The 25,675-nt window shown below is 39.4% G+C and overlaps 2 protein-coding genes across 5 annotated transcripts in view; both read left to right on the top strand.

The window, feature by feature from the left end:
• Positions 1–25,675, top strand: part of LOC144661714 (proton-coupled zinc antiporter SLC30A2-like) — a 41,416-nt gene that overhangs the window by 5,911 nt on the left and 9,830 nt on the right. Inside the window, exon 1 of one of the 4 annotated variants that reach the window (XM_078522527.1) lies at positions 293–1,499. The exons of 2 other annotated variants lie outside the window; for them this stretch is intronic. In XM_078522527.1, the coding sequence (XP_078378653.1) occupies positions 1,199–1,499 (301 nt within the window). In that variant the 5' untranslated portion in view covers positions 293–1,198. Of the gene's footprint in view, positions 1–292; positions 1,500–22,042; positions 22,487–25,675 lie in introns of those variants that run through there. One more of the 4 variants, XM_078522528.1, reaches the window with a different exon arrangement.
• Positions 13,735–14,722, top strand: LOC144659138 (uncharacterized). Its single transcript, XM_078519583.1, has 2 exons — positions 13,735–14,414; positions 14,622–14,722. The coding sequence occupies exons 1-2, from the start codon at positions 13,756–13,758 to the stop codon at positions 14,710–14,712; spliced, it is 750 nt and encodes a 249-aa protein (XP_078375709.1). The 5' UTR covers positions 13,735–13,755; the 3' UTR covers positions 14,713–14,722.

The raw sequence follows: 25,675 nt of genomic DNA on the forward strand, positions 1-25,675 counted from the left end.
ACGAATCAGTCAAATAATCATGACATCACGAAAACTTCACAGACAGATCTGAGCGCGTGACACCGATTTTTAGCGTGGATATTGATAACGGGTTATTAATATAAATCTTGACCACGGCGTTACAAGGATTTGGGGCCTGGCCTCTAACATACGCTAGCTAGTCATATGGGTATGACCTTATAGCTTAAATATGTAGCTGATAGTCACAAGATTCCTACAGCCAATCAGCTAGCTACTATTTGCTTAAAGACTATACAGGCCAATTTCCCGGGACAAATTGCATAGGCATAGCAATACGGGCACATCGTATCTTATAGCATATAGAGTTTTTCAAATCCAATAGTTAGCAATTTTTTGGCTTGCAAAAAAAGCTGGAAAGGACAAAAACATTGAGCCTGAATCATCGGAGATCGACCTGCTAGAAAGACGTGTGGCCAGATGACCTGGTTGAAAAACCCCACTTGAAGAGCATCGCTGGGGGATCCCTTCTAAATTTTGTGAAGGGATCGCGAAATCCTCTCCAAAGAGAGAACTCAAGGACAGCCTGGGAGCGGAAGGATGCTCTCTAGACTCATTGAGAGCCGAATTGGAGGCCCTGGATGTAGAGGAGGAGATTCTTCGTAGGAAAACTGAAGAAGCACAACTTAAAGAGAAGATTGCAGCCAAGCGAAAAGCAATCCAGGAGCTTAGCCAGCCCCCCCAACAGGAGGACCAATCCAGTTTTCTAACAAGCAGAAATCTCCCTCGTTTGCCCAGCGACAATCCTGGCCAGAAAACGTCATTGGATGACCTCTTTTCCTCTGCCGCGATAGGCATGGTACCATCGCTATCCGCTGCCGCTTGGTTACACATATGGTATTAAGGGACGGATTAACGAAGATAGGAGAGCTAAATTTAGTTCTGCAAGTGTCAGACAAAAAAACCGTAACACCGCCGTTGAGGGATGGTCTGGCTGAGGTTTTGGCGCTGAAATTTGTAACAAAATACAGTCAAATGTCATCTTGTTGATCATTAATACGCATTAACAGCCAATAGCAAGCCGTTTTCATTCATAAGTAACTTAATGTTACCGGTGATGCGGTGACGGTGTTTCGTGAAATTTTCTTGCGGTGATGCGGTGTTTGTGGATTATTTTTGCGGTGTTGCAGTGTTCAGGGTGCCCCCATGTCTCCCTCCCGTAGGGTTATCTTGACCTGTCATGACTACACTGTCGACTACACTCAGTGTGGATGTTTTGAGCCACAAACCAGATTGTTTGAGATGGAATTCTCTTGCAAGATGTACATGCGACGATGAACTGTTGTCGTTGGATGATTCAGAAGATTCACCTCTCATCGCCCTACAGAACTACAGCGAAGGTGCTGATGATGTAGAGTGCGACACAGATATTCACTGCCAGTGCCATGAAGCCGAACCCAGTCACTCAAATTCAAAGGCGAGAAGAAAACTTGCGGTAGCAAGCATTGTGTGTCTGTTTTTTGTGATTGCTGAATTAATTGGTAAGTCAAATTGAAAAAGCTTTATACAGGACTTGGAACTGTTGGAAAATATTTGTTGAATGATTATATAAGCTCTGCATAGCAGATCGAAGATTTCCCAGGGATTAAATTCAGTTCTAAACTACCATGTCCTACTGTCAATCAGCATTTATATAATATCCTGAATTCTACGCGCATTTTGATTGGTTCTTACTTATGATCTATCAGAGTACAGACACATGGATGACGTCACGCGGTGGTGTGACTCGCGCGCGTGATCGGAGTTCATAGTCCAAATCAGAGTTGTCGGCAAAGTTTTTCAAACTTGCGGTCGATTGCGGGGCCACAACAAAGCAAAAAAGTTCAGCTTAATTACAAATCTTCAGTGAGAAACAATACGCCAAGCATCGTTTACCTTTCGAAGCATTTAACTGGGCGAAACAAGCTTGAAGAAGGCAGTGAATTATTCGAGAAATTATCCGAAATCTGTATGAAAGTTTGACCGATGTTGTACAGTTGGACGACGCCACGGAAAACAAACGAATTGCGGTTGAACGCTTCGGTTAATGCTTACAGATTTGAACAACTTTCCAAATCGGAATAAAGGTTAGTTTTTTCATTGACTTTCAATTGACCATTTTTCTGTTTATTCAATCGGATTAACAATGCTTCGTGTTAATGAAAACTTAAGCTTAAGTGTAATACTCCATAATTTTCGAGCTTTTTTTAAAGTTCGCGGACACCGTACCTCACCGATTTCGCTGAAATTTGGCATGCAGTCTTGTTTTAGGGTCCTAACTACCAAATGGATATTAAAAAGTTTCAATTCTTTTTATTTTGGAAAATATCGAGAAGGCCGATTTGAAGCGTCCGTGACGGCCCGCCAACATGGCGGATCGAAGGTGTTCTTGTTAGTTCGACACTGAACCTGCCGTCACAGTCTCTCGATCATACTTGGCATAGTTATAAAGAACTATCTTTCTTCTTTCTATATATCAAAATAGATTCGGCAAATGTTGAGTTTGGATGATCAACGGCCAAGAAGTTCGAAGGTATGTTAACGATGTTTTGAACAGTCTCAAATTTACTACAAAATGAAAGGCTTATAACTCCACTGTTATCTCGATTTAGAACAAGCCATTTACCATGAACAAAGCTTGTTCATTGGTGAATTGATTCCATTAATAAAAAAATTAGGGAAATGTAACCGTTAAGAATAAAAAATTATGGAACCTCTAGTAAATTGGCCATTTCAGCGCCATTTCAGCGGATCAGCTCATTTAACAGCAAATAATCTGATCGGGAGAAACATGAAAGGGTTACAGTCGTTTATAATAAGCAGTTTTCAGGTATTCTTTGCTTATCTTAAACAAATACATAATCTTTGCCAAAGATATGGCGATTTTTGAGCGTACGATCGTTTCTCCAAATTTTTATGTCGGCAACTTTATTTTATTTGTTGTCGAGATTATACGCTGTTGTTATTCAATATTCGTTTCACAAGAACTTCTGTTGCTCGCATTTCCCAACTGGCTGTTTAAGAAATTGCCCATTCCGTAACAGGGTCATTCTTACTTTTTCTTTAAAAATTACTAGGAAAGCAAGAATGTCATAGAACGGTTTTATACTAGTGAAAATACCTGTCAGACATAACTTCAACTGTTTGTGTTATCTGGCTGTTTTCACAAATATGCAAATTAAGGAATTCTTAAAGTGCCTATCTTTAACTATTTCACGCTTAAAGATTCCTCTAAATCTTTTCGCCTACTTTTTGGCCAAACGAAGTTTTGTGTCTCCAAGCAGAATGCTCGTTATCAGCAATGAAAGTCGAAGAGATACAGAAGCTCGAGTAAAATTCTAACTGCTGTGAAATGAACATTTATAGATTGCTCATTTAACAGCAAATAATCGGGAGAAACATGAAAGGGTTACAGTCGTTTATAATAAGCAGTTTCCATGTATTCTTTGCTTATCTGAAACAAATACATGATCTTTGCCAAAGATATGGCGATTTTTGAGCGTACGATCGTTTCTCCAAATTTTTATGTCGGCAACTATTTTTTATTTGTTGTCGAGATTATACGCTGTTGTTATTCAAGTATTCGTTTCACAAGAACTTCTGTTGCTCGCATTTCCCAAATCACTGTTTAAGAAATTGCCCATTCCGTAACAGGGTCATTCTTACTTTTTCTTTAAAAATTACTAGGAAAGCAAGAATGCCATAGAACGGATTTATACTAGTGAAAATACCTGTCAGACATAACTTCAACTGTTTGTGTTATCTGGCTGTTTTCACAAATATGCAAATTTAGGAATTCTTAAAGTGCCTATCTTTAACTATTTCACGCTTAAAGATTCCTCTAAATCTTTTCGCCTACCTTTTGGCCAAACGAAGTTTTGTGTCTTCAGGCAGAATGCTCGTTATCAGCAATGAAAGTCGAAGAGATACAGAAGCTCGAGTAAAATTCTAACTGCTGTGAAATGAACATCATTTGAGCTTGACGTGTATTTATAGATTGCGCTCGAGCTCCGTTAATATTAAGTTTATTCATTTGGCGATCAGATAAAAATCAATGAATGATCAGAGTTATTAAAGTCCATTTCTAAGCACGAGAGACACGGAAGTTTGTTTCAGAAGCATTTATGCATAGAAATACCGGTTTATTTTTGAGCGGGAAATCTGCATTTATAATAGTTGGGAGTTTGGGGTGTTTTTTGGTGTTGTTTTTTTTTTTGAGGGGGGGAAGGGGTGCGGGGTGTGGAAGTGGTGCCTTCGTATCCTCTTTTGTTCTTTTACATAGTGGCCTGAATTTGGAACAGTTCGGGGAATGGATTATCAATTACTCTTCGTTATGCCATGTCACCCCTTAATGTGGGAGCGCCGCGCCTCAATTCACGATAAAAAAATTTATGGCCGCCCAGTCCATTTATGTAGTTCTCCGCCAGGTCTCTCAATAGGCAGGTTACGAGCCTAGTGGCCCATCAGGCCGGAGCTCATACCGGCTTCCGCAACGTGAAGCGACAACGAGTATTTTTTACTCCACCCGGATGGGATGCTATTCCATCGCAGGGTTACCTCCCTTCCCTAAAAGCTAAAGATTGACTGGTAATCATTTTTTAACCTGGGTAAGGAAAGGGACTCTGGGAGTTGAGAGGCTTCCCAAAGAACTTAACGCATTGTCCCCCAAAAGCTCTATCCAGGACTGTTTGGTCCAGAGTCCAGCGCAGTGACCATTATTAGGCCATCACACTCCCCAACCGTGTAAGAAAGTGCAAAAATCTGCTTGTATAAGCCCTGGGGTTGTACAGTTTGGTACGAAATGTGGGCTTTTAAATGTGGTAGGTCTTATATCCGTGGTTGGGGTGCGGTGGCTTAAAGCGAAATTAAAAAACTTCTTGTTTTCTGAAAAAGGTTTTTATAAACTGATTTGAATTACATTAATGAATTAAAGCGACAGTGTCACCAAGATTTAATAAAATTTAAAACTCTCAAGACGGTAACCTGGTAGGAAAAAAGTGGCCTTAAACTTTGACAGTTGACTTGGAAGAAATATATGGGCCTTGAATTGGGAGGGCTTATGAGAGAAAAGGATAAAAAGGGGAATTTCACAGAATCTGCTCAACAGCGTACTCTCGAACAGCTTTCATTTATCTGCCCACTGTCTTTTCTCTCTCCAGGTTTTAGTAAGGCCAGACCGCTATGAGTGGATTTACAATTCATATTAACACTTTTTTGAGATTTTTAAATCCCGGTTCGAGCTTTGAGTTGCGTTGAGTTCTTCGGAAAGCCTCTGTACTATCATACCGTATCTACTCGAATAAGCGCTGCCCCCGAATAAGCGCCGCCCTCGAATAAGCGCCGCCCCCGGCGCCGCAGTCCCGATGCGGCGCTTATTCAAGGAAATCTGTTTAACTAGAAACAGAACTACAAAGCAACTCTTAAACAAACTTGGACATTTCTTTCCATCAAAAGCGACGTTCTGCAGTTCAAAGTGCTTGTTTTACCGCTCAGTTTCTCTATTGAACATTCTTCAGTACAATCTTCAGCAAGAGACGACTTTTGGCAATCAGGGGACCCTATTTTAATAAACGTAAAGGATTAGATTCTTTGTGGCGTCAAACTTTTTAATAAGCGCCGCCCTCGAATAAGCGCCGCACTGGAGGCGTAAAAAATTTAACTTCGACTTTAATAAAAAAAAAAGTCCGAGATAACAAAAACAGCCAAGTTCTCACCTGCTTTTTTTTTGTAAAAATCTGGACGAAAAACATTTGTATCTTTTAACTTGCCCTAAAAAGAATTGATTCGCAATTCATTTCAAATCAATGAGGAAAATGTGTTAGCTTCACTGTTATTATGTTGTTCTTGCCGCGAGTAAGCCACGCCTTCTTCGAACACGATAATTACTAGTATTACTGATGACACAAACGTAAAGTCATGTTCATTTCAAAATCAGCTCGCATTATGCTTATTAACAGATGAGCTCTTTTGTTCAACATTCAGACCACTGTGTCAGAGATCTAAAGAGGATTCGGAGGCACCACTTCCACCCCCCTCCCCCCGCCTTCCTACAACAACACCAAAAAAAACCCCAAACTCCCAGCTATTATAAATGCAGATTTACCGCTAGAAGCCGAGTATTTTTTAACCGCGTCAGTCAATAATAAACCGGTATTTCTATGCATAAATGCTTCTGAAACAAACTTCCGTGTCTCTCGTGCTTAGAAATGGACTTTAATAACTCTGATCATTCATTGATTTTTATCTGATCGCCAAAAGAATAAACTTAACTAACACATTTAAAAGCCCACATTTCGTACCAAACTGTACAACCCCAGGGCTTATACAAGCAGATTTTTGCACTTTCTTACACGGTTGGGAAGCGTGATGGCCTAATAATGGTCACTGCGCTGGACTCTGGACCAAACAGTCCTGGAAAGAGCTTTTGGGGGACAATGCGTTAAGTTCTTTGGAAAGCCTCTCAACTCCCAGAGTCCCTTTCCTTACCCAGGTTAAAAAATGATTACCAGTCAATCTTTAGCTTTTCGGGAAGGGAGGTAACCCTGCGATGGAATAGCATCCCATCCGGGTGGAGTAAAAAATACTCGTTGTCGCTTCACGTTGCGGAAACCGGTATGAGCTCCGGCCGGATGGGCCACTAGGCTCGTAACCTGCCTATTGAGAGACCTGGCGGAGAACTACATAAATGGACCGGGCGGCCATAAATTTTTTATCGTGAATTGAGGTGCAGCGCTCCCACATTAAGGGGTGACATGGCATAACGAAGAGTAATTGATAATCCATTCCCCGAACTGTTCCAAATTCAGGCCACTGTGTAAAAGAACAAAAGAGGATACGAAGGCACCACTTCCACCCCCCCCCCCCGAGCCCCCTCAAAAAAAACAACACCAAAAACACCCCAAACTCCCAGCTATTATAAATGCAGATTTACCGCTCAAAAATAAACCGGTATTTCTATGCATAAATGCTTCTGAAACAAACTTCCGTGTCTCTCGTGCTTAGAAATGGACTTTAATAACTCTGATCATTCATTCATTGATTTTTATCTGATCGCCAAATGAATAAACTTAATTAACGGAGCTCGAGCGCAATCTATAAATACACGTCAAGCTCAAACGATGTTCATTTCACAGCAGTTAGAATTTTACTCGAGCTTCTGTATCTCTTCGACTTTCATTGCTGATAACGAGCATTCTGCCTGAAGACACAAAACTTCGTTTGGCCAAAAGGTAGGCGAAAAGATTTAGAGGAATCTTTAAGCGTGAAATAGTTAAAGATAGGCACTTTAAGAATTCCTAAATTTGCATATTTGTGAAAACAGCCAGATAACACAAACAGTTGAAGTTATGTCTGACAGGTATTTTCACTAGTATAAAACCGTTCTATGACATTCTTGCTTTCCTAGTAATTTTTAAAGAAAAAGTAAGAATGACCCTGTTACGGAATGGGCAATTTCTTAAACAGTGATTTGGGAAATGCGAGCAACAGAAGTTCTTGTGAAACGAATATTGAATAACAACAGCGTATAATCTCGACAACAAATAAAATAAAGTTGCCGACATAAAAATTTGGAGAAACGATCGTACGCTCAAAAATCGCCATATCTTTGGCAAAGATCATGTATTTGTTTCAGATAAGCAAAGAATACATGGAAACTGCTTATTATAAACGACTGTAACCCTTTCATGTTTCTCCCGATTATTTGCTGTTAAATGAGCTGATCCGCTGAAATGGCGCTGAAATGGCCAATTTACTAGAGGTTCCATAATTTTTTATTCTTAACGGTTACATTTCCCCAATTTTTTTATTAATGGAATCAATTCACCAATGAACAAGCTTTGTTCATGGTAAATGGCTAGTTCTAATTAACAATTAGACTACGAGCCCAAGTTTTCTATGAGCAAATAGTCAAAGAGGCGCAGCCGAGTTGACTATTGCTCATAGAAAACGAGGGCGAGTAGTCTAATTGTTTTAGTAGAAACTCTAAAGGATTGCAGTCCAAAACCTACAATATTGTGCACATTTAAGACAAAAATCAGGAAAATTTACCGCTTAAAGAGCTACGCGAGCGCGCGACTGTTTTCTATCGGCGAATAGAAATCAGTGGGAGAACCAATCAGATTCACGGATTTCCAATAGAACACAGCTGAGTTTCTACTAAATCGAGATAACAGTGGAGTTATTAGCCTTTAATTTTGTAGTAAATTTGAGACTGTTCAAAACATCGTTAACATACCTTCGAACTTCTTGGCCGTTGATCATCCAAACTCAGCATTTGCCGAATCTATTTTGATATATAGAAAGAAGAAAGATAGTTCTTTATAACTATGCCAAGTATGATCGAGAAACTGTGACGGCAGGTTCAGTGTCGAAGTAACAAGAACACCTTCGATCCGCCTTGGCGAGCCGTCACGGACGCTTCAAATCGGCCTTCTCGATATTTTCCAAAATAAAAAGAATTGAAACTTTTTAATATCCATTTGGTAGTTAGGACCCTAAAACAAGACTGCATGCCAAATTTCAGCGAAATCGGTGACAATTAATAGTGAAATCAAAACAACAGGCATCGGTACGGCAGCATTGCTCACACAGAAGTGTGCTGAAGTCTTGTGTTATTAAATAAAACAAATAGATTTCATTTTGCCGTGCGTCTGTTCAGTAATAGATCACAGAAGACGTCAAAATGTGGTATAGTCAGGTGCCCAGGAGTCCAAAATGTGACACCCACGGGCATTTTTGTCTGATTTTTGGCAACATAGCCATTTGTACTAAATCGAGTACGCTGATTTCGAAAATCAATGTTGCCAAGCTTAATACCCGATTCCCTCAATAGCGCGCGCCTGCAGGGAATCACGGTAGTTGTATTCATCAAACCCTGCGCGAGACTAAGCAACGCGCACCGTTGCTTAGTCTCGCGCAGCAGGAGGGCATTTTGCGTGCGCATGCGTCGATATGGACTAGTGTGCACGACAGAGAAGTTCTGCTATCGATTGTTTACATATTTTCCACAATTTATGGCCTAATTTCTAGCTCAAAATGAAACGTGTTTTAAGTTTAACTTGCTGTATACAATACTAAGAGTCCTTGCTTTATCTTTTGACAACAACAAGCAAAGTTTGGTGTCGGCGTGCTGTTTATCTGATCGACTTTGGCTATGTGTATTAACCCATTGCACGTGGACAAAATGGCGACCAAATGTCGAGAACCTAAATACCTTGTCCATGTTTTTAATAGCCGGAAGATCTAAACGGACAAAGCGCTACGGCTACTTAGTACTAAAGTATAAAACAGCAGTTTTAACTATACGATGTTATAATCAAGTATCCCGGGTTTGAGCGAGTGGTCATGATTTTGTTCAGATTTGTCATAAAACTACAATTTAGTCGTTCTCACAATGCAAAAATCTCAAAATCTAGCCTTGATCTCCAGCGTCTACCGATGATATATGGAGCCTGAAGTACTTAAACTATCGTCTAACGCTGCGAAGGTAGCGTTAAAAAATGGTCAATTGTGGAAATTTTTAGCTTTCTTTAACGTACGTTCTCGCTGGTTTATCCTAACAGAGAAACTATCGTTTGTGATTATTTCCTTAAACGTGAGCATTGGTCAAAATAACTTCACATTTCGATGATACCACAATTATTCTGTTGAACAAGAAAAGAATTACTGCGATCGGTCTTAATTTTAAAGTGTTATGGTAATTCTTTGCTGGTAGACTATTTGTTTACATTTTACTATGTTAATTAGTACATTTTTGGCTCCTTTATCAAAATCTAGCCTTGATCACCAGTCAAAAAATAGCATGAAACGAACAAGCGATATATATATTTTTCAGAAACGTTCTAATAACTGCTGCATAAAATGTCTTAAGAAATAATTTTTAACTATAAACAATGTTATTTTCAATTTTTCATTCAACGTTTATTTCTTTAAGTTTGATGTTCATTCTGTTATAACGGCTGTTTTACTTCTGTGTCGCCTAAATGTGTTTTAAAGAACTGCAGTTCTTGTTCCAGGAAACCCTGTTTGCCAGTCAAAGGGCAAGTTGGCTTTGCTTTGGAGTCATCAGTGACCTGCATTATCATGTGCAGAACACCCAAACATGTCGTTCCCCTCAGGGAAAACCCTTTTTTTTGGTGGCCGTCCCTTTAGGCAAAAAATCTCTCGACAAGCTATAATATTGCTCGCACTCTGCCTGTATTACAGCAATTGATTTGATGTGAAGTTTTGATCCTAATATATCACACTCCAGCGCACGGATAAATGTTTTCCTCTTTTTACGGCCTGTTTGATTTTTGTCGGTGAAGGCTTTCCTACCTGTCCCACATATTTTCCCATTATTTGCAACAACGATCCCGAAGCAGGCCAGAAAATCTGCTTTATAAGAGCCTTGCCACACACAAAACACTTTTGCTTAGCGAAATGTACGTCTATATTAAATTATGTGACGATAAACAGTACAAAAAACAAAGTTTGAATCTTCCGCGCCATTTTTATTCCCAAGATCACGCGGTCTTTGTACAGCGGTTGCACGCATGCGCACGCAAAATGCCCTCCTGCTGTCTCGCGCAGGGTTTGATGAATACAACTACCGTGATTCCCTGCAGGCGCGCGCTATAGAGGGAATCGGGTATTCTTGCGTTAAGATGATGTTTTGATGCATTTAATTATGACGTCATGGTCCAAATAAGGAATTTTCTTTCCTTTAGCTATTTTAAGCATAATTCATCCAGAAGTTCGTTCAAAACATTATCAGTATACTGTAAAATGATTTTAAGAATTTTCTGATAGTTTTTATACCGTTTCTATGAATATCAAGCCGTCTTGTGGGAATTGACCACGCCCTCTCATAAAAAATCACTTTATCACGGGTATAGTGTTAACATTTTGTTTAAAAATGAATGTGATTCTTGTATTAATAAAAAGTAGTAATTGAATTGCTCCACAAACATCAGCGATGTTTGACATACACCATAACGACTGCTTTTATCCACAAAGAGAGTGGCAAGGAGAGACAGAAGCAAGATAATGAAGCTGAGAATTCTGTACATTCCACACAACAAAATCCGGGTTGTTCTTGTCACGGACAAATGAGACATTGCAAAAAATTGTCAAGAAAGATCTCGTGACTCTAGAAATAAAACAAGATCTTTCGATTGGACAGACTCAGCTTGAACGATTCGTGGAATGGAGGTTACTATCTTCAGACAGAGAGGAAGAACGGGAACGGGAAGAAGGGATGGAAGACAAACTTTCGTGACCCTGTTCGCAAGAATAATCCACCTCTATTTGCCAGCCTTTATGAAGTTAAAAGTGCTGCAACTAGCCGCAAAAAGAGAAAGACTTTAAATTTGCATGGAAACCAGAGTATTCTATGTTGTCTAGTCACGGTGTATGAAGGCAGGCGCGAGATAAACATGCAAGCCATATTGTAGCATCTGAGGTATAATGCCGGTGCCACTGTTTCTCGCAGAAATGAACCCCACAAGTGTGAAACAAGTCAATTTTAGAAGACGTTCTCACAAGAAAAGGTCAAGTGCCTAGAGTCAGTTTGTTCTTCGATGGCTTCGCCCTGGTGGCAGCATACTAATTATGGTGGCAGCTATTGGCAAACCAAAAAAAATGCAAATGCTTTCGGTGGGTTTGCGAAATGTTACGTAAACACTGTTTTACGGAAAGGTCCTGGATACCAGAGGATTGATGTGTTACTCGATGGGAGGCACTCCATAAAAGCAACGACAAGAAGTCGACGCTCCGAGAACACGGCGCGGCCTGTGAGCAGAGTCATTGAAGTACGTAAGAGAGGTTCAGTTGCGGCCGATGAAGTGGCGAGCATTTTTGGCACTAGGAGACAACAAAGCGGACTTTGCACGGATTCTCTCAGATGAACTTATCTCGCAGGCACTGACTCTGCAATCGTAGTATATCTGGTGGTTTTTCATACGAAGTGGATTCTGCTCAGATTCTGGCCTAGATGTAGCCTTTTTGAGATCCAACCAAGAGGAAGCCGATAAGAAGTTTGTTCGTTATGCAGTCAGTCATAGCGGGCATGTCGACAACATTATAGTTTCCACTCGAGGCACAGACTTGCTGTTACTTCTCCTGGCACATCGATCGCGCTAAGCTCTTGCAGGAACTTCAGAGAATCTAACGTAAATAACTTTAGAGGATGTCTCAGCAAATCTTCCTAATAACTCGTCAAGTTCATTGTTACCATCTCACACCATCACCGGCTGTAACAGCACCTCTTTCATCTGTGGAGAGTTATCACAGAAAAATGTGTTCTTCTCTTCTCGGTCGGCGAAGATGTCCTCAAAGCTGACACCACTACCTCCGCAGAAAACGTTTATTTGTTGAATGTATGAAATCCGATCTGACCACTGGCTATATATGTGCCTCTTCGCTATGAATTTAGATAAACGCATGCCATGTGCACTGGGCTGTGTGGATGCACCAAGACCGACGCTAATTGCTATATCAACCTGCGCTAAAGCGCTTTAAAGAAACTTGTTTAAAAAGCAATATTAGTTCAGTGTTTTTAAAAAAGTTCAGAAGATATATTAAAAATATTTACCGATATTAATTAAAAATATTATAGACAGATTTAAACCTGAAAGCAAGGAGCAATGTTATGATCATTTTAAATTCGTTAATTTTACATGCGTTCAACCAAAGTCTTTATCATGAGCCTATAACAGACAAAGTGCATTGTGAAATAAGTTAGATTCAGCAATATTCAAGACAATCAATAAAGTTTTATCTCTAACTAAAACAACGATGATATATTACGACATTAACTATGATGTTATTTTCATTTAGTTTACCACAAAACTTAAACGAAATGCTGAAACAAGGGAAACTCGATATATGAAAATTGTAATGGCGTCATTCTTGATGCTCGCTAGCCCTTAGCTTCAGCGTGGCACAACGACCATATTTTTTTTTCTTATTGCAACTATAGCGATTTGTTAATACAAATATCGCATTTGTTCTTTGACAAAATAACAAAACTACACCCGTGATAAGGTTCCCGCGATATGGTGAATTTTGTTTAAGAGGGCGTGGTCAATTGTCACTGAAGGGCTTGATTTTCACAGAAACAGCGTAAAAACTCTCAGAAAATTCTTGAAATCATTTTTACAGCACACTAACAATGCTTTAAATGAATTTCTGGATGTATTATGCTTAAAATAGCTAAAGGAAAGAAAATTCCTTATTTGGACCATGACGTCATAATTAAATGCATCAAAACATCATGGCAACATTGATTTTCGAAATCAGCGTACTCGATTTAGTAAAAATAGCAATGTTGCCAAAAATCAGACAAAAATGCCCGTGGGTGTCACATTTTGGACTCCTGGGCACCTGACTAGTATGAACATCAGTGACCAACTCGGCTAGCGCCTCGTGGGCAACTTCTCTGTTCATACCACATTTTGACGTCATCTGTGATCTATTACTGAACAGACGCACGGCAAAATGAAATCTATTTGTTAAGTAGTGGTTCCTTTAAACAAATTTATTAATTAACAGTTTTATTTGCGATGACTTCACCGCCGCGAGAAAAATCACGCCTGATCGCAGGTTATGATTGGGCATTTGTACATCTGCCGCCCGATATATTTCTGTAAGGTTTGGTGGAAAAAATTGTTACGCGTTACACCGTTACAACCGAGTAGAGGTCTGGGTTTCAAGCGACTAACCTCGTTCCCATGCTTTGGTAAAGTTGTCACGAGTTCACGAGTTCATTCAATCGATATGGCGAAGCGAGGAAAGAGTAGAAAGCGTTCGGCTGACTTCTCTGTGGAAAGTGTGCGCGAGGAAGTTGATCTTGAATATCTTCGAAATGATGCCTCTGAAAATATAGAAAAAGCTGTTAGTGGTTTCGACCTCAGCGGAAGTGAAGGTGCATCGCCAAACGTTCTCCTGTGGGCCTTGATATTGAGGTTCGGCATGAAGACTGTGTTGTCCCTAAGTGGAATTGTAAAAGATGTTGTTGTTCTTCCTCCCATCCCTCGGCTGCAAGTGTTAAAAATCCTTTACCCTACTATGGGTGACGGGGATAGAGAAACATTGTTTCGTTGTGGGAAGCAGCTATCTGAAGATATTATGGCATTTCCGTGTCAGGCTGACAGAATGTATGTGTTGTCGCCTCCGACTGATCGCTGTTTTTCATGCAAGTTTAACTTGGTGGCATACAACAGTCCAGTGAAAGTGGACTACTTCAACAGGCACGGATCATTCCAGGCGGTCAAGGCTTCTTTGAAGTGCAATCGTTGCGGTCTTTTCTATGGGTACTCCAAGTATGGCAATCCAGAAGTTGGATGGAGTTTCTACCCTCAGGAAAGATCGGCAATAGAGGTGTCGGATGTGTGTTTTATGGAAAGGTCCCTACTCAAGTGGCAGATTTCATTTGCGTAAGTTTATTTTGTTTATGCATTAGCCTTTAAAAATATTCTAGTGCGTATTAATATTTGCATGGATTCGAAATCATGAGATTACCTATATGCTTACATATTGACTTGAGCTCGATCGATTTTCTCTTAATGTATTCGTCATTCTTATGAAATATTATCGTGTCTTAACTTCAGCTTATTTATCTAAATTCTAATTCTTCTTTATAGCTGTCATTCCTGGGTATCCTTCAGTGGTTTTGCTGTTTCATACAATGAAGCTCACGATCTTGAACCTTCGGCTGGTACGAACTTTTTATAAGCTCTTCGTTACGGTGTGTTACGTGCTATTACGGTGTGTAACGTCTTGTTACGGTGTGTAACGCCTTGTTACGGTGTGTAACGCCTTGTTACGGTGTGTTACGTGCTATTACGGTGTGTAACGTTTTGTACATTGAAATGAATATAAAACTCACCATCTGAATAAATGGCACTGGTATCATTGACAGGGGTACTAGTTAATGGAGTTGCGCTTAGGGATGGTCTGTTTCCAGTCAGGTCTCCACGATTTCCAACAGAGGAGCCTAATTAAATAACAACAAAAAAATTAATATTCTTTAGGGGCATATATTTAGGTAATGATTTTAGTACATTGAAACGAATATAAAACTCACCATCTGAATTAATGGCACTGGTATCATTGACAGGGGTACTAGTTAATGGAGTTGCGCTTAGGGATGGTCTGTTTCCAGTCAGGTCTCCACGATTTCCAACAGAGGAGCCTAATTAAATAACAACCAAAAAAATTAATATTCTTTAGGGGCATATATTTAGGTAATGATTTTAGTACATTGAAATGAATATAGAACTCACAATCTGAATTAATGGCACTGGTATCATTGACAGGGGTACTAGTTAATGGAGTTGCGCTTAGTGATGGTCTGTTGCCAGTCAGGTCTCCACGATTTCCAACAGAGGAGCCTAATTAAATAACAACCAAAAAAAATAATATTCTTTAGGGGCATATATTCAGGTAATGATTTTAGTACATTGAAATGAATATAAAACTCACCATCTGAATTAATGGCACTGGTATCATTGACAGGGGTACCAGCTAATGGAGTTGCGCTTAGTGATGGTCTGTTTCCAGTCAGGTCTCCACGATTTCCAACAGAGGAGCCTAATTAAATAACAACCAAAAATTTAGGGGCAAATATTTAGGTAATGATTTTAGTACATTGAAATGAATATAGAACTCACCATCTGAATTAATGGCACTGGTATCATTGACAGGGGTACCAGCTAATGGAGTTGCGCTTAGTGATGGTCTGTTGCCAGTCAGGTCTCCAGGATTTCCAACAGAGGAGCCTAATTAAATAACAACAAAAAAATTAATATTCTTTAATAGGGGCATATATTTAGGTAATGATTTTAGTACATTGAAATGAATATAAAACTCACCATCTGAATTAATGGCACTGGTATCATTGACAGGGGTACCAGCTAATGGAGTTGCGCTTAGTGATGGTCTGTTTCCAGTCAGGTCTCCACGATTTCCAACAGAGGAGCCTAATTAAATAACAACCAAAAATTTAGGGGCAAATATTTAGGTAATGATTTTAGTACATTGAAATGAATATAGAACTCACCATCTGAATTAATGGCACTGGTATCATTGACAGGGGTACCAGCTAATGGAGTTGCGCTTAGTGATGGTCTGTTGCCAGTCAGGTCTCCAGGATTTCCAACAGAGGAGCCTAATTAAATAACAACAAAAAAATTAATATTCTTTAGGGGCATATATTTAGGTAATGATTTTAGTACATTGAAATGAATATAGAACTCACCATCTGAATTAATGGCACTGGTATCATTGACAGGGGTACCAGCTAATGGAGTTGCGCTTAGTGATGGTCTGTTTCCAGTCAGGTCTCCACGATTTCCAACAGAGGAGCCTAATTAAATAACAACCAAAAATTTAGGGGCAAATATTTAGGTAATGATTTTAGTACATTGAAATGAATATAGAACTCACCATCTGAATTAATGGCACTGGTATCATTGACAGGGGTACCAGCTAATGGAGTTGCGCTTAGTGATGGTCTGTTGCCAGTCAGGTCTCCAGGATTTCCAACAGAGGAGCCTAATTAAATAACAACAAAAAAATTAATATTCTTTAATAGGGGCATATATTTAGGTAATGATTTTAGTACATTGAAATGAATATAGAACTCACCATCTGAATTAATGGCACTGGTATCATTGACAGGGGTACCAGCTAATGGAGTTGCGCTTAGTGATGGTCTGTTTCCAGTCAGGTCTCCACGATTTCCAACAGAGGAGCCTAATTAAATAACAACCAAAAATTTAGGGGCAAATATTTAGGTAATGATTTTAGTACATTGAAATGAATATAGAACTCACCATCTGAATTAATGGCACTGGTATCATTGACAGGGGTACCAGCTAATGGAGTTGCGCTTAGTGATGGTCTGTTGCCAGTCAGGTCTCCAGGATTTCCAACAGAGGAGCCTAATTAAATAACAACAAAAAAATTAATATTCTTTAGGGGCATATATTTAGGTAATGATTTTAGTACATTGAAATGAATATAAAACTCACCATCTGAATTAATGGCACTGGTATCATTGACAGGGGTACTAGCTAATGGAGTTGCGCTTAGTGATGGTCTGTTTCCAGTCAGGTCTCCACGATTTCCAACAGAGGAGCCTAATTAAATAACAACCAAAAAAATTAATATTCTTTAGGGGCATATATTTAGGTAATGATTTTAGTACATTGAAATGAATATAAAACTCACCATCTGAATTAATGGCACTGGTATCATTGACAGGGGTACCAGCTAATGGAGTTGCGCTTAGTGATGGTCTGTTTCCAGTCAGGTCTCCAGGATTTCCAACAGAGGAGCCTAATTAAATAACAACCAAAAATTTAGGGGCAAATATTTCGGTAATGATTTTAGTACATTGAAACGAATATAAAACTCACCATCTGAATTAATGGCACTGGTATCATTGACAGGGGTACCAGCTAATGGGGTTGCGCTTAGTGATGGTCTGTTTCCAGTCAGGTCTCCAGGATTTCCAACAGAGGAGCCTAATTAAATAACAACAAAAAAATTAATATTCTTTAGGGGCATGTATTTAGGTAATGATTTTAGTACATTGAAATGAATATAAAACTCACCATCTGAATTAATGGCACTGGTATCATTGACAGGGGTACTAGTTAATGGAGTTGCGCTTAGGGATGGTCTGTTTCCAGTCAGGTCTCCACGATTTCCAACAGAGGAGCCTAATTAAATAACAACAAAAAAATTAATATTCTTTAGGGGCATATATTTAGGTAATGATTTTAGTACATTGAAATGAATATAAAACTCACCATCTGAATTAATGGCACTGGTATCATTGACAGGGGTACCAGCTAATGGAGTTGCGCTTAGGGATGGTCTGTTTGCAGTCGGGTCTCCGCGATTTCCAACAGAGGAGCCTAGATAATAACATCACATGCAAAAATGAGTTTTGCCCTGTTAAGACAGGACATTTCAATGTTCGGAACAACAATACTTCTGCCAATGAATAAAAGTGCCTGTAACAATTCCAAACACAGGGGATTTTATTTAAGGAGTCGCTTAAATAAACTCACCACCTAAACCAATGACAGCATCGTTCGTTCCTTGACCTGCTTTCACATTAAATGCTAATTCAGCACATGAAAAGAAAGAAAAAAGAAATCAGATGGGTATAAAAATTTCATTTATTGCACTGTCATTATTTTGGTGTAACCCTTTTATCTTTGGTACTTTTCTTATTGTGATTTTATAGATACATGTACAGTTGATTGCATACCTTCCCAAAAGACTCTCAGTTTTTCTCGGCCAAAGGCTGAATTTTTCATTACCACACAGCTCCTGGAAGCGACTGAAACACCACCAGCCCCTCTGGTAATTGTTTCTCCATCAGGGTACTTGTTGAAGAATTGTTTGATGTCCCCTCGTCCATCACCAATTGAGAGGGTCCTCAACTCTTGTCTGATTCTTCCCTCAGGAGGATGACTGGCACCAAACTGTTTCACCAGCGGCAGTAACCTCTTTAAGGCTACTGCCACTCCTTTGTGTTGGACTGTCTTATCTGGCAACAATTTGAAGGATACCGAGGGGTTGACACATGTCAGCATCTGAAATGGTCAGATAACAATTCACATTAATCTAAAATGTATTTGTTGAAAAACATCATTTTGAATCGTTCTAAAAAACTGCAGTCTGTGATCATTGAACATAACAAAATCACTGACGTATAATTTGTGAACATAAATGAAGAAGACTCGCTGTAACTTAGATACAAAATGTAGCTTGGGTGAAAGCATGAATTCATTTGATTGCATCAGTTGATGCTGGATCAGATGAATGTCCATGACATATAATGAATATCCAACAACATAGAATAATATTAACCTGTTTAATTGGTATATTGTGTTGCTGGACACATTCCATCAGAAGAGTTACAAGCAGTGGCTCCTCAGAATCTGTGGAATCATCTGGAGTATTGTTCGTAGTTTCCATGTGATACTCCTTAATGGCATTGAACCCTTTCTTTTTGAAAAAGGTCAAGGCAAGATCAGGTTCCAGACCCTCTATTTCAGCCATTTCAATGACCTGAAACAAGATTAATTGAATCCTGCTATTTATTCAACACTTTTTTTGTGAGCATGCACGTCAATGTAAATTGAAATTGAGAAAAAGAAAATAAAAAGTAGAATCGAAGACATGAATGTGGTGATAAAAATATTAAGTTTGTATAAACAATCATTGTTAACTATTAGTATACAATGCAAGTAGATCCAGATTATAAAATTTACAATGTGTTTCCTCATTCTCCTACCACTTCTTATGTATATCAAGACACTTCGCATACTATTTATATCATTGTATCAATACCTTTTCTGTGAGGCATATCAGAAGTGCATAGTTTTTTGCACAACGATCATCCAACTCTGGTAATGACTGCACCAGCTGCTTCAAAATTTCAGGGGCTTTGTTTTTTAGGAGGTCGTCGATCTCATAGCCGAGACCAACAAGAGCTCCAAGGGCACTTGAAGCACGGCCAAAGACTTCTTCAGATCTCAATTCTGCCCTTTGCTGTGCTTCCAGACCTTTTGGGCTTCTCCTCCCCTCGAGGAATGGAATAAGAACCAAGCGGCCAAACACTCTGAATGAAGAAAACAAATTAGCAAAAAAATACAAATCAATAAAATGTCGGTGTAAAATAATTCAATTTAAACCTCCTTTTTTGATGGTATTGTTTTGTGGAAATATCTAAATGGAACTATTTGAGATGTGTTAAGGCATGCATAAACTTCCCCTAAAAAAAACATAAAATTTCCAAATGTATACAAATAATACCCTTCTCTATGTGCTTGAGCACTCTGTGGCCAGGCTTGGATAAAACCAGAGGTGTGGGGTCACTTGCGGGGGTGGATATAATTGCTTAACCTCCATTTGAACATTAAGCAGTGCACTGGTGTGCATTGGTTTCTGTCTGTGCAGTTAGTTATTTATATTAAAGTGTGTTATTGTGTACACTACAGTTTCCGTCTGTAGATTAAAGAAAATATGTGATGAAAATTTTACCTTGGATCTCCGTCAAGTGCATCGAGTGTTTCCCAATTGACCGTTATGATTGGACAAGTGCGTGGAGTACACTCCATGAAACACGTACCATCCTTGCCACGGTTGTAAAAGGTGATGGCCATTTCTTCTATTTGCTTTGGTTTCTGTAGATCATCTAGAACTGGTGGCAAGCTGGATCTGCTGCACAGCCGCGGTACAAACCTCTCCTTGACAGAGCCATAGAAGGAATTACCATTGCCGATGAGGCTTAGGGCTGCTTTGGCAGATTTAGTTTTTCCAAGCCGATTTTGCCCACACAGAACAGGAATTGGACAGAATCCATACAAATTGAGAATGGCCTCATAATGAAGTCCCATTATCATTCCACCTAAAAAGAGTACAGTTTTATACATCAAAAAGGGTTGACACTTTAGCTGTTAAAAAGTGATTGGTGACATATCTGTATTCAAAGACTTGAACACTTACATATTCGGTAACAATTAACCCATGCCATTTGAAAATTTACATGAGATAAAAGGGTAATTTAGCAATAATTTATCCTATAATTTAGTTAATCTGTCCTATACAAAAAAATGTAAACAATTATTCTGTGTAATTTTCTTTCCAAGTGTGCCTTTTTCGCCAGATATATTTAAAGAGTCGACACTTCCAGTTGCTTTTTTTTGCCAGGGCATGAGAGTTTGCTGTTATCAATCAAAATAATAGTTTATAAATTCAGACATACCAATAGAGAAAATTCCTGCCATGATGTTGTCATGGATTGTGTCAGACAGCGACTTCACAACATCTCTTATGGAATATGAGTAAAGCGGAAGCCTCACTACTGGCAGGGTGTCATCAATTGACTTGTTCTTTTTTCCCTCTTGGAGGGCAAATACCTGCTGCACCCACAGCACCCCGGTTTCGTTTGGGCTTGTTACTGAACCATCTTCTTTTAGCTGGAGATCAGGGCCAAATACCCAGACATTGCATCTTGGCTGCCGGCCCACACATGAGGCAGCCTTGTAGGTATCGCGTGTAACGCCTTGTTACGGTGTGTTACGTACTGTTACGGTGTGTAACGCCTTGTTACGGTGTGTTACGTACTGTTACGGTGTGTAACGCCTTGTTACGGTGTGTTACGTACTGTTACGGTGTGTTACGTACTGTTACGGTGTGTAACGCCTTGTTACGGTGTGTTACGTACTGTTACGGTGTGTAACGCCTTGGTACGGTGTGTTACGTACTGTTACGGTGTGTTACGTACTGTTACGGTGTGTAACGCCTTGTTACGGTGTGTTACGTACTGTTACGGTGTGTAACGCCTTGTTACGGTGTGTTACGTACTGTTACGGTGTGTAACGCCTTGTTACGGTGTGTTACGTGCTATTACGGTGTGTAACGTCTTGTTACGGTGTGTAACGCCTTGTTACGGTGTGTAACGCCTTGTTACGGTGTGTTACGTGCTATTACGGTGTGTAACGTCTTGTTACGGTGTGTAACGTCTTGTTACTGTGTATTGCGCCTTGTATTGCGCCTTGTTACGATATGTTACGCTTTTTTACGGTGTGTTATAGTGTGTGTTACTCCTCGTTACGGTAAGTGACGCCTTGTTTCAGGTATTGTGCCTTGTTACGCACTTTTTATGTTTTGTAATTGCGTGTGTCCCCTTCTTACGGTGCGTTACGTCGCGTTTCGCCTTGTGTGACATTTTGTCGCTCGTTACTGCGCATGTTGGGATCCTTTTATCGTGTGACGCTGAGTGACGCGTAACAATTTATTACACCTATGCGCCTTAAAATATATCTTGCATTGTATACATTTGTATGTTTGTAGCAGTGCCCCATCACAGTATATAAGAGCTAGAAAAACCTGAAAACTGTTTTGAGCCTCCTTAAATACACGAATCAGTCAAATAATCATGACATCACGAAAACTTTATAGACAGATCTGAGCGCGTGACACCGATTTTTAGCTCACCCTGCATGCACGAAACCGCGGTCACGAAGGTCAGTAATTCGAGAAGCATGCGCAACGTACTTGATAAACACGGCAACTCGGCGACTCGGCGAGCATTGGCACGAATACGTTTAGAAATATTTCCTTTGAACTCTTTGTAAAAGTGTGTAAATATTCGATCAAACGCTGTTAAAAGAAAGCCAAGACATGACTAGCTATAGTATCAACGTGGATGTGGATGAGCGATTGCCAGTTTTTAATCACAAACCGAACTGTTTAAAATCGAACTCTCTTGCAAGATGCACTTGCGACGATATCCCGTACGACGATTCGGAGCATTCACCTTTAATCGCTTACCAGAACTACAGCGAGGGAGCTGATGTTAGATACCTCACAGACATTCACTGCCATGAAGCTAAACCTATTTACTCGAACGCAAAGGCGAGAAGGAAACTTATGATTGCAAGCGTTGTGTGTTTGTTCTTTGTGATCGCTGAAGTAATCGGTGAGTACGTATTTATTCGATTAAGCGCCCAACCTCGAATAAGCGCCCACCTCAAATAAACGCCCCCCTGAGGTAGGAAAAGCCCCCCCCCCCCCCCCCCCCCCAAAAGTTTTTTTTTTTTTTTTTTTTTTTTTTTTTTAAAAAAAAAAACCCCCCCCCCCACCCCCCCCCAAAAAAACGGGGGGGGTATTTTACATTTAGTTTAGATATTGTTACAAAAAGAGCTTTATTCAGGACTTTGAACGATTAAGCTGTTCTAACACAGCTGTATAGTCTCATCTTTTCGAAGTTTATGGCTGTTTTATTTAGCAAGTGGCGAGGGAATAACGCAAAGCATATGGAAGCTTTCTCAAGGATTCACTTCCCGCGCCGCACTGCTTGATAGCGTGCGATGACATTTTTAATTACAATTTTATAGTAATTAACAGTTTTGCTGATATTATAATGAAATCGAATTTGCGGGGATCTTTTTAAACAACCACTTCGAGAAGTGTGTATACAAATCAAAGATACAACAAGCAGAACTGCATGTGGTTTAAAAGGTTTAAAAAGGTGGTGTTTTTGAGGTGAAAAGTTGGCGATTGAGTTAGTCACAGACTATTTCTACAAAATATCGAAAAAACACGTTAAACGAAACATGAAAGTGCTGTATTAGCAATGATCGACCGTTTTTTATTTCGTTTATCATTGACGTAAAAAGTTCATGGCTTAACAGCCAAATTTATTTAGCATTATTATTTCTCTTGTACTCACAAGTCTGTTTGGTAAATAATAAATACAAGTTGTAATAAATAATATTTCCCTTTTGAATACAGAAACAAGCGCATAAAAAATTAACTTGCTAATATTCAGCCCAAGTCAAATAAATGTGGAAAAATAAGAGTTAAATCTAATACTTTGATTGATTGGTTACACAAATATGTCACAAGTTGTTTTCATAAAAAGCTGTCTTAATCAGTAAAATTGCTTCTAAAAGTTTTTTGTATAAATGTGCCTTTGACTTGGTAACTTTCTTATTTGATATAAAAGTAATTGTCAAATATGTTTTGTGCTCAGCATGCATTTTATTACTCATGTGACTCAACTATTTTGCATGGCAAGATTCTAAAATAAATAGCACTTAAAATGACAACCAAAAGCTTTGTTTGTATAGTAAATGCATTTGCGGGTTATATTCACCAATTTTTCTGGTCACAGTTCCTCTAAATGACCAATAAAAATCGTTATAATCAGTCCGTCCACAGAAAGGTTCAATTTTACTTACAACTTACATGTTAATTATGTATTCTTACAAACAACACAAATGATGAAACTTGTGTTACACAGGGCATCTGTGAATCACAAGATAGAAAGGATTCTTTGATGGCCTAATACTCATGTATGTCTCAATTTGTTTTCAAGTCTTTTCTTCTACAATGTACCGATGCATTGTTACAGGAATTCGCAAAAGGCACTGACAGAAGTTGTTTTTATCATTTAATATGCTAACTTTTTGGTAGAGGATGTTAAACTTTTGTGTACATGCCTTTGTTGCTACAGTGATGGACATCTCAATAAAATATGACTTACTCAGTTGACTTACTCCTCTTTGTCCCAAGGGGGACATAGAGTCACTGTCCACTACACCATCTTTATCTGTTCTTGGCCGTCTTTTTAGCCTCACTACAAGGCATTTCTATCTTGTTTAGATCCCTCTGCTGGCCACAATGTCAGGTGTTCTTGGGTCAGCCACACTTACTCTACCTTGCAAATTCTTGTCTAATCTGGTATTTGCTCCATAGCAGCTTGGTCATCACCTTTTTACGTTGTGACCTTTTGTCTTTGTGGGTGAAAAAATCTGCCTCTCCCTCATATTTCTTTTTCTGCAGTCAAGGCAAAGTGGCTACTATTTAATAGTTTTCACTTCTGCAAAGCCCTGACAAAACGGCAATGCAAGTAGATGCAAGTTGAAAACTTGCGTCTACTTGCGTCTCCGTTTGGCCAGGACTTGCATACACTTGCGTTGACTTGCATTCACTTTGGTCAAGATCAAAGTTTTTCACCGTTTGACCACCCGACATAAGTCAACGCATTTTTTGCAGTTAACTTCAATTATACTGAATTTCACCTCGTAGCATTTTAAATGGCTTTTTGACAAACTTGTGTACACTTGCCACTAAACTTGTGTGTCGGTTTGGCCACTCAACGCATGTCTTTACGCAAGTTCAACTTGGTATTACTTGTGTTCACTTGCGTTACCGTTTGGCCATGGCTTAAGTATTGGTTAGTCCTTCCAGCTTCATGCCTGAGCTTTCTGTTTATCAATCCAAGAAAACAGGCTATGCTGGGTGTACTATGAGGAAGTGGAGTTGGCTTGTGATGAGAGAGGTAAGACAGTCCATGACTTACAAAATGCCCAGAACTGAGCGTAACAAACTGTAAGCAGACCCACAGTTTGCTATTTTGCATCATCACCCCTTGCATCCCAGTGATGTAGGAACTGCACACTCTTTTAAGACAGCACTGCAGTTGGCCAGTCCTAATATTTTTAGTGCTCAAAGCCAGAATTGAGAAAGAAGCCACAGACAGCTGTTTTGCCTTTATTATGGCTCGTTGGCATGCCATGACTGGCACAATACACACACATGCTGTTACTAATTTTAGAAGAGAGCTTAGCGTGGAGATTGGTTAACGGACATCCCACACATATGTGGCAAATGGCTAAATATTAATCTGATCTCAGCTAAAAATGGTGAGCTGTGACGTGTAAAAATGGAGAATGACCAATACCATCATTTTCCTGATGCAAATGTGCAAGTGTGGCCAATACTGCTAATTCTCTTGTAGAGGTACAAATATATAGGAACACCCAAAGATAGCACTATGGCTAACTAGATGGAAGTACCTGACGTGGCTTCATGGCTTCATGAGGTTGAAGGATCAGCCATTTTTAAGCCACAAACAGTACTGTTTAACATAGAACTCTGTTGTGATGCACATTTGATGATGAGCATGCTTGTTATAATTCTAGAAAAGATTTTAGCATGGAGATAAGTCATACCACGCATTATGTAGGAAAACTGCTAAAAATCGATCTGATCTGAGCTAAAAGTGGTGCTGTGTGATGTGTAAAAATGGTGAATGATCAATTTATAAACCTCTCCTCACCTGATGCAAATATGCAACAATGGCCAATACCTGGTACAAATA

The sequence above is a fragment of the Oculina patagonica genome, chromosome 7 (assembly GCF_052425735.1).
Source record: "Oculina patagonica isolate OP01 chromosome 7, crgOcupat, whole genome shotgun sequence".
NCBI lineage: Eukaryota > Metazoa > Cnidaria > Anthozoa > Scleractinia > Oculinidae > Oculina > Oculina patagonica.

Excerpts from the sequence above, each read along its gene's own strand:
- LOC144659138 (XM_078519583.1), top strand. The coding sequence starts at position 13,756 with ATGGCGAAGCGAGGAAAGAGTAGAAAGCGTTCGGCTGACTTCTCTGTG. Across the intron at positions 14,415-14,621 it reads AAGTGGCAGATTTCATTTGC|CTGTCATTCCTGGGTATCCT; the intron begins GTAAGTTTATTT and ends TCTTCTTTATAG.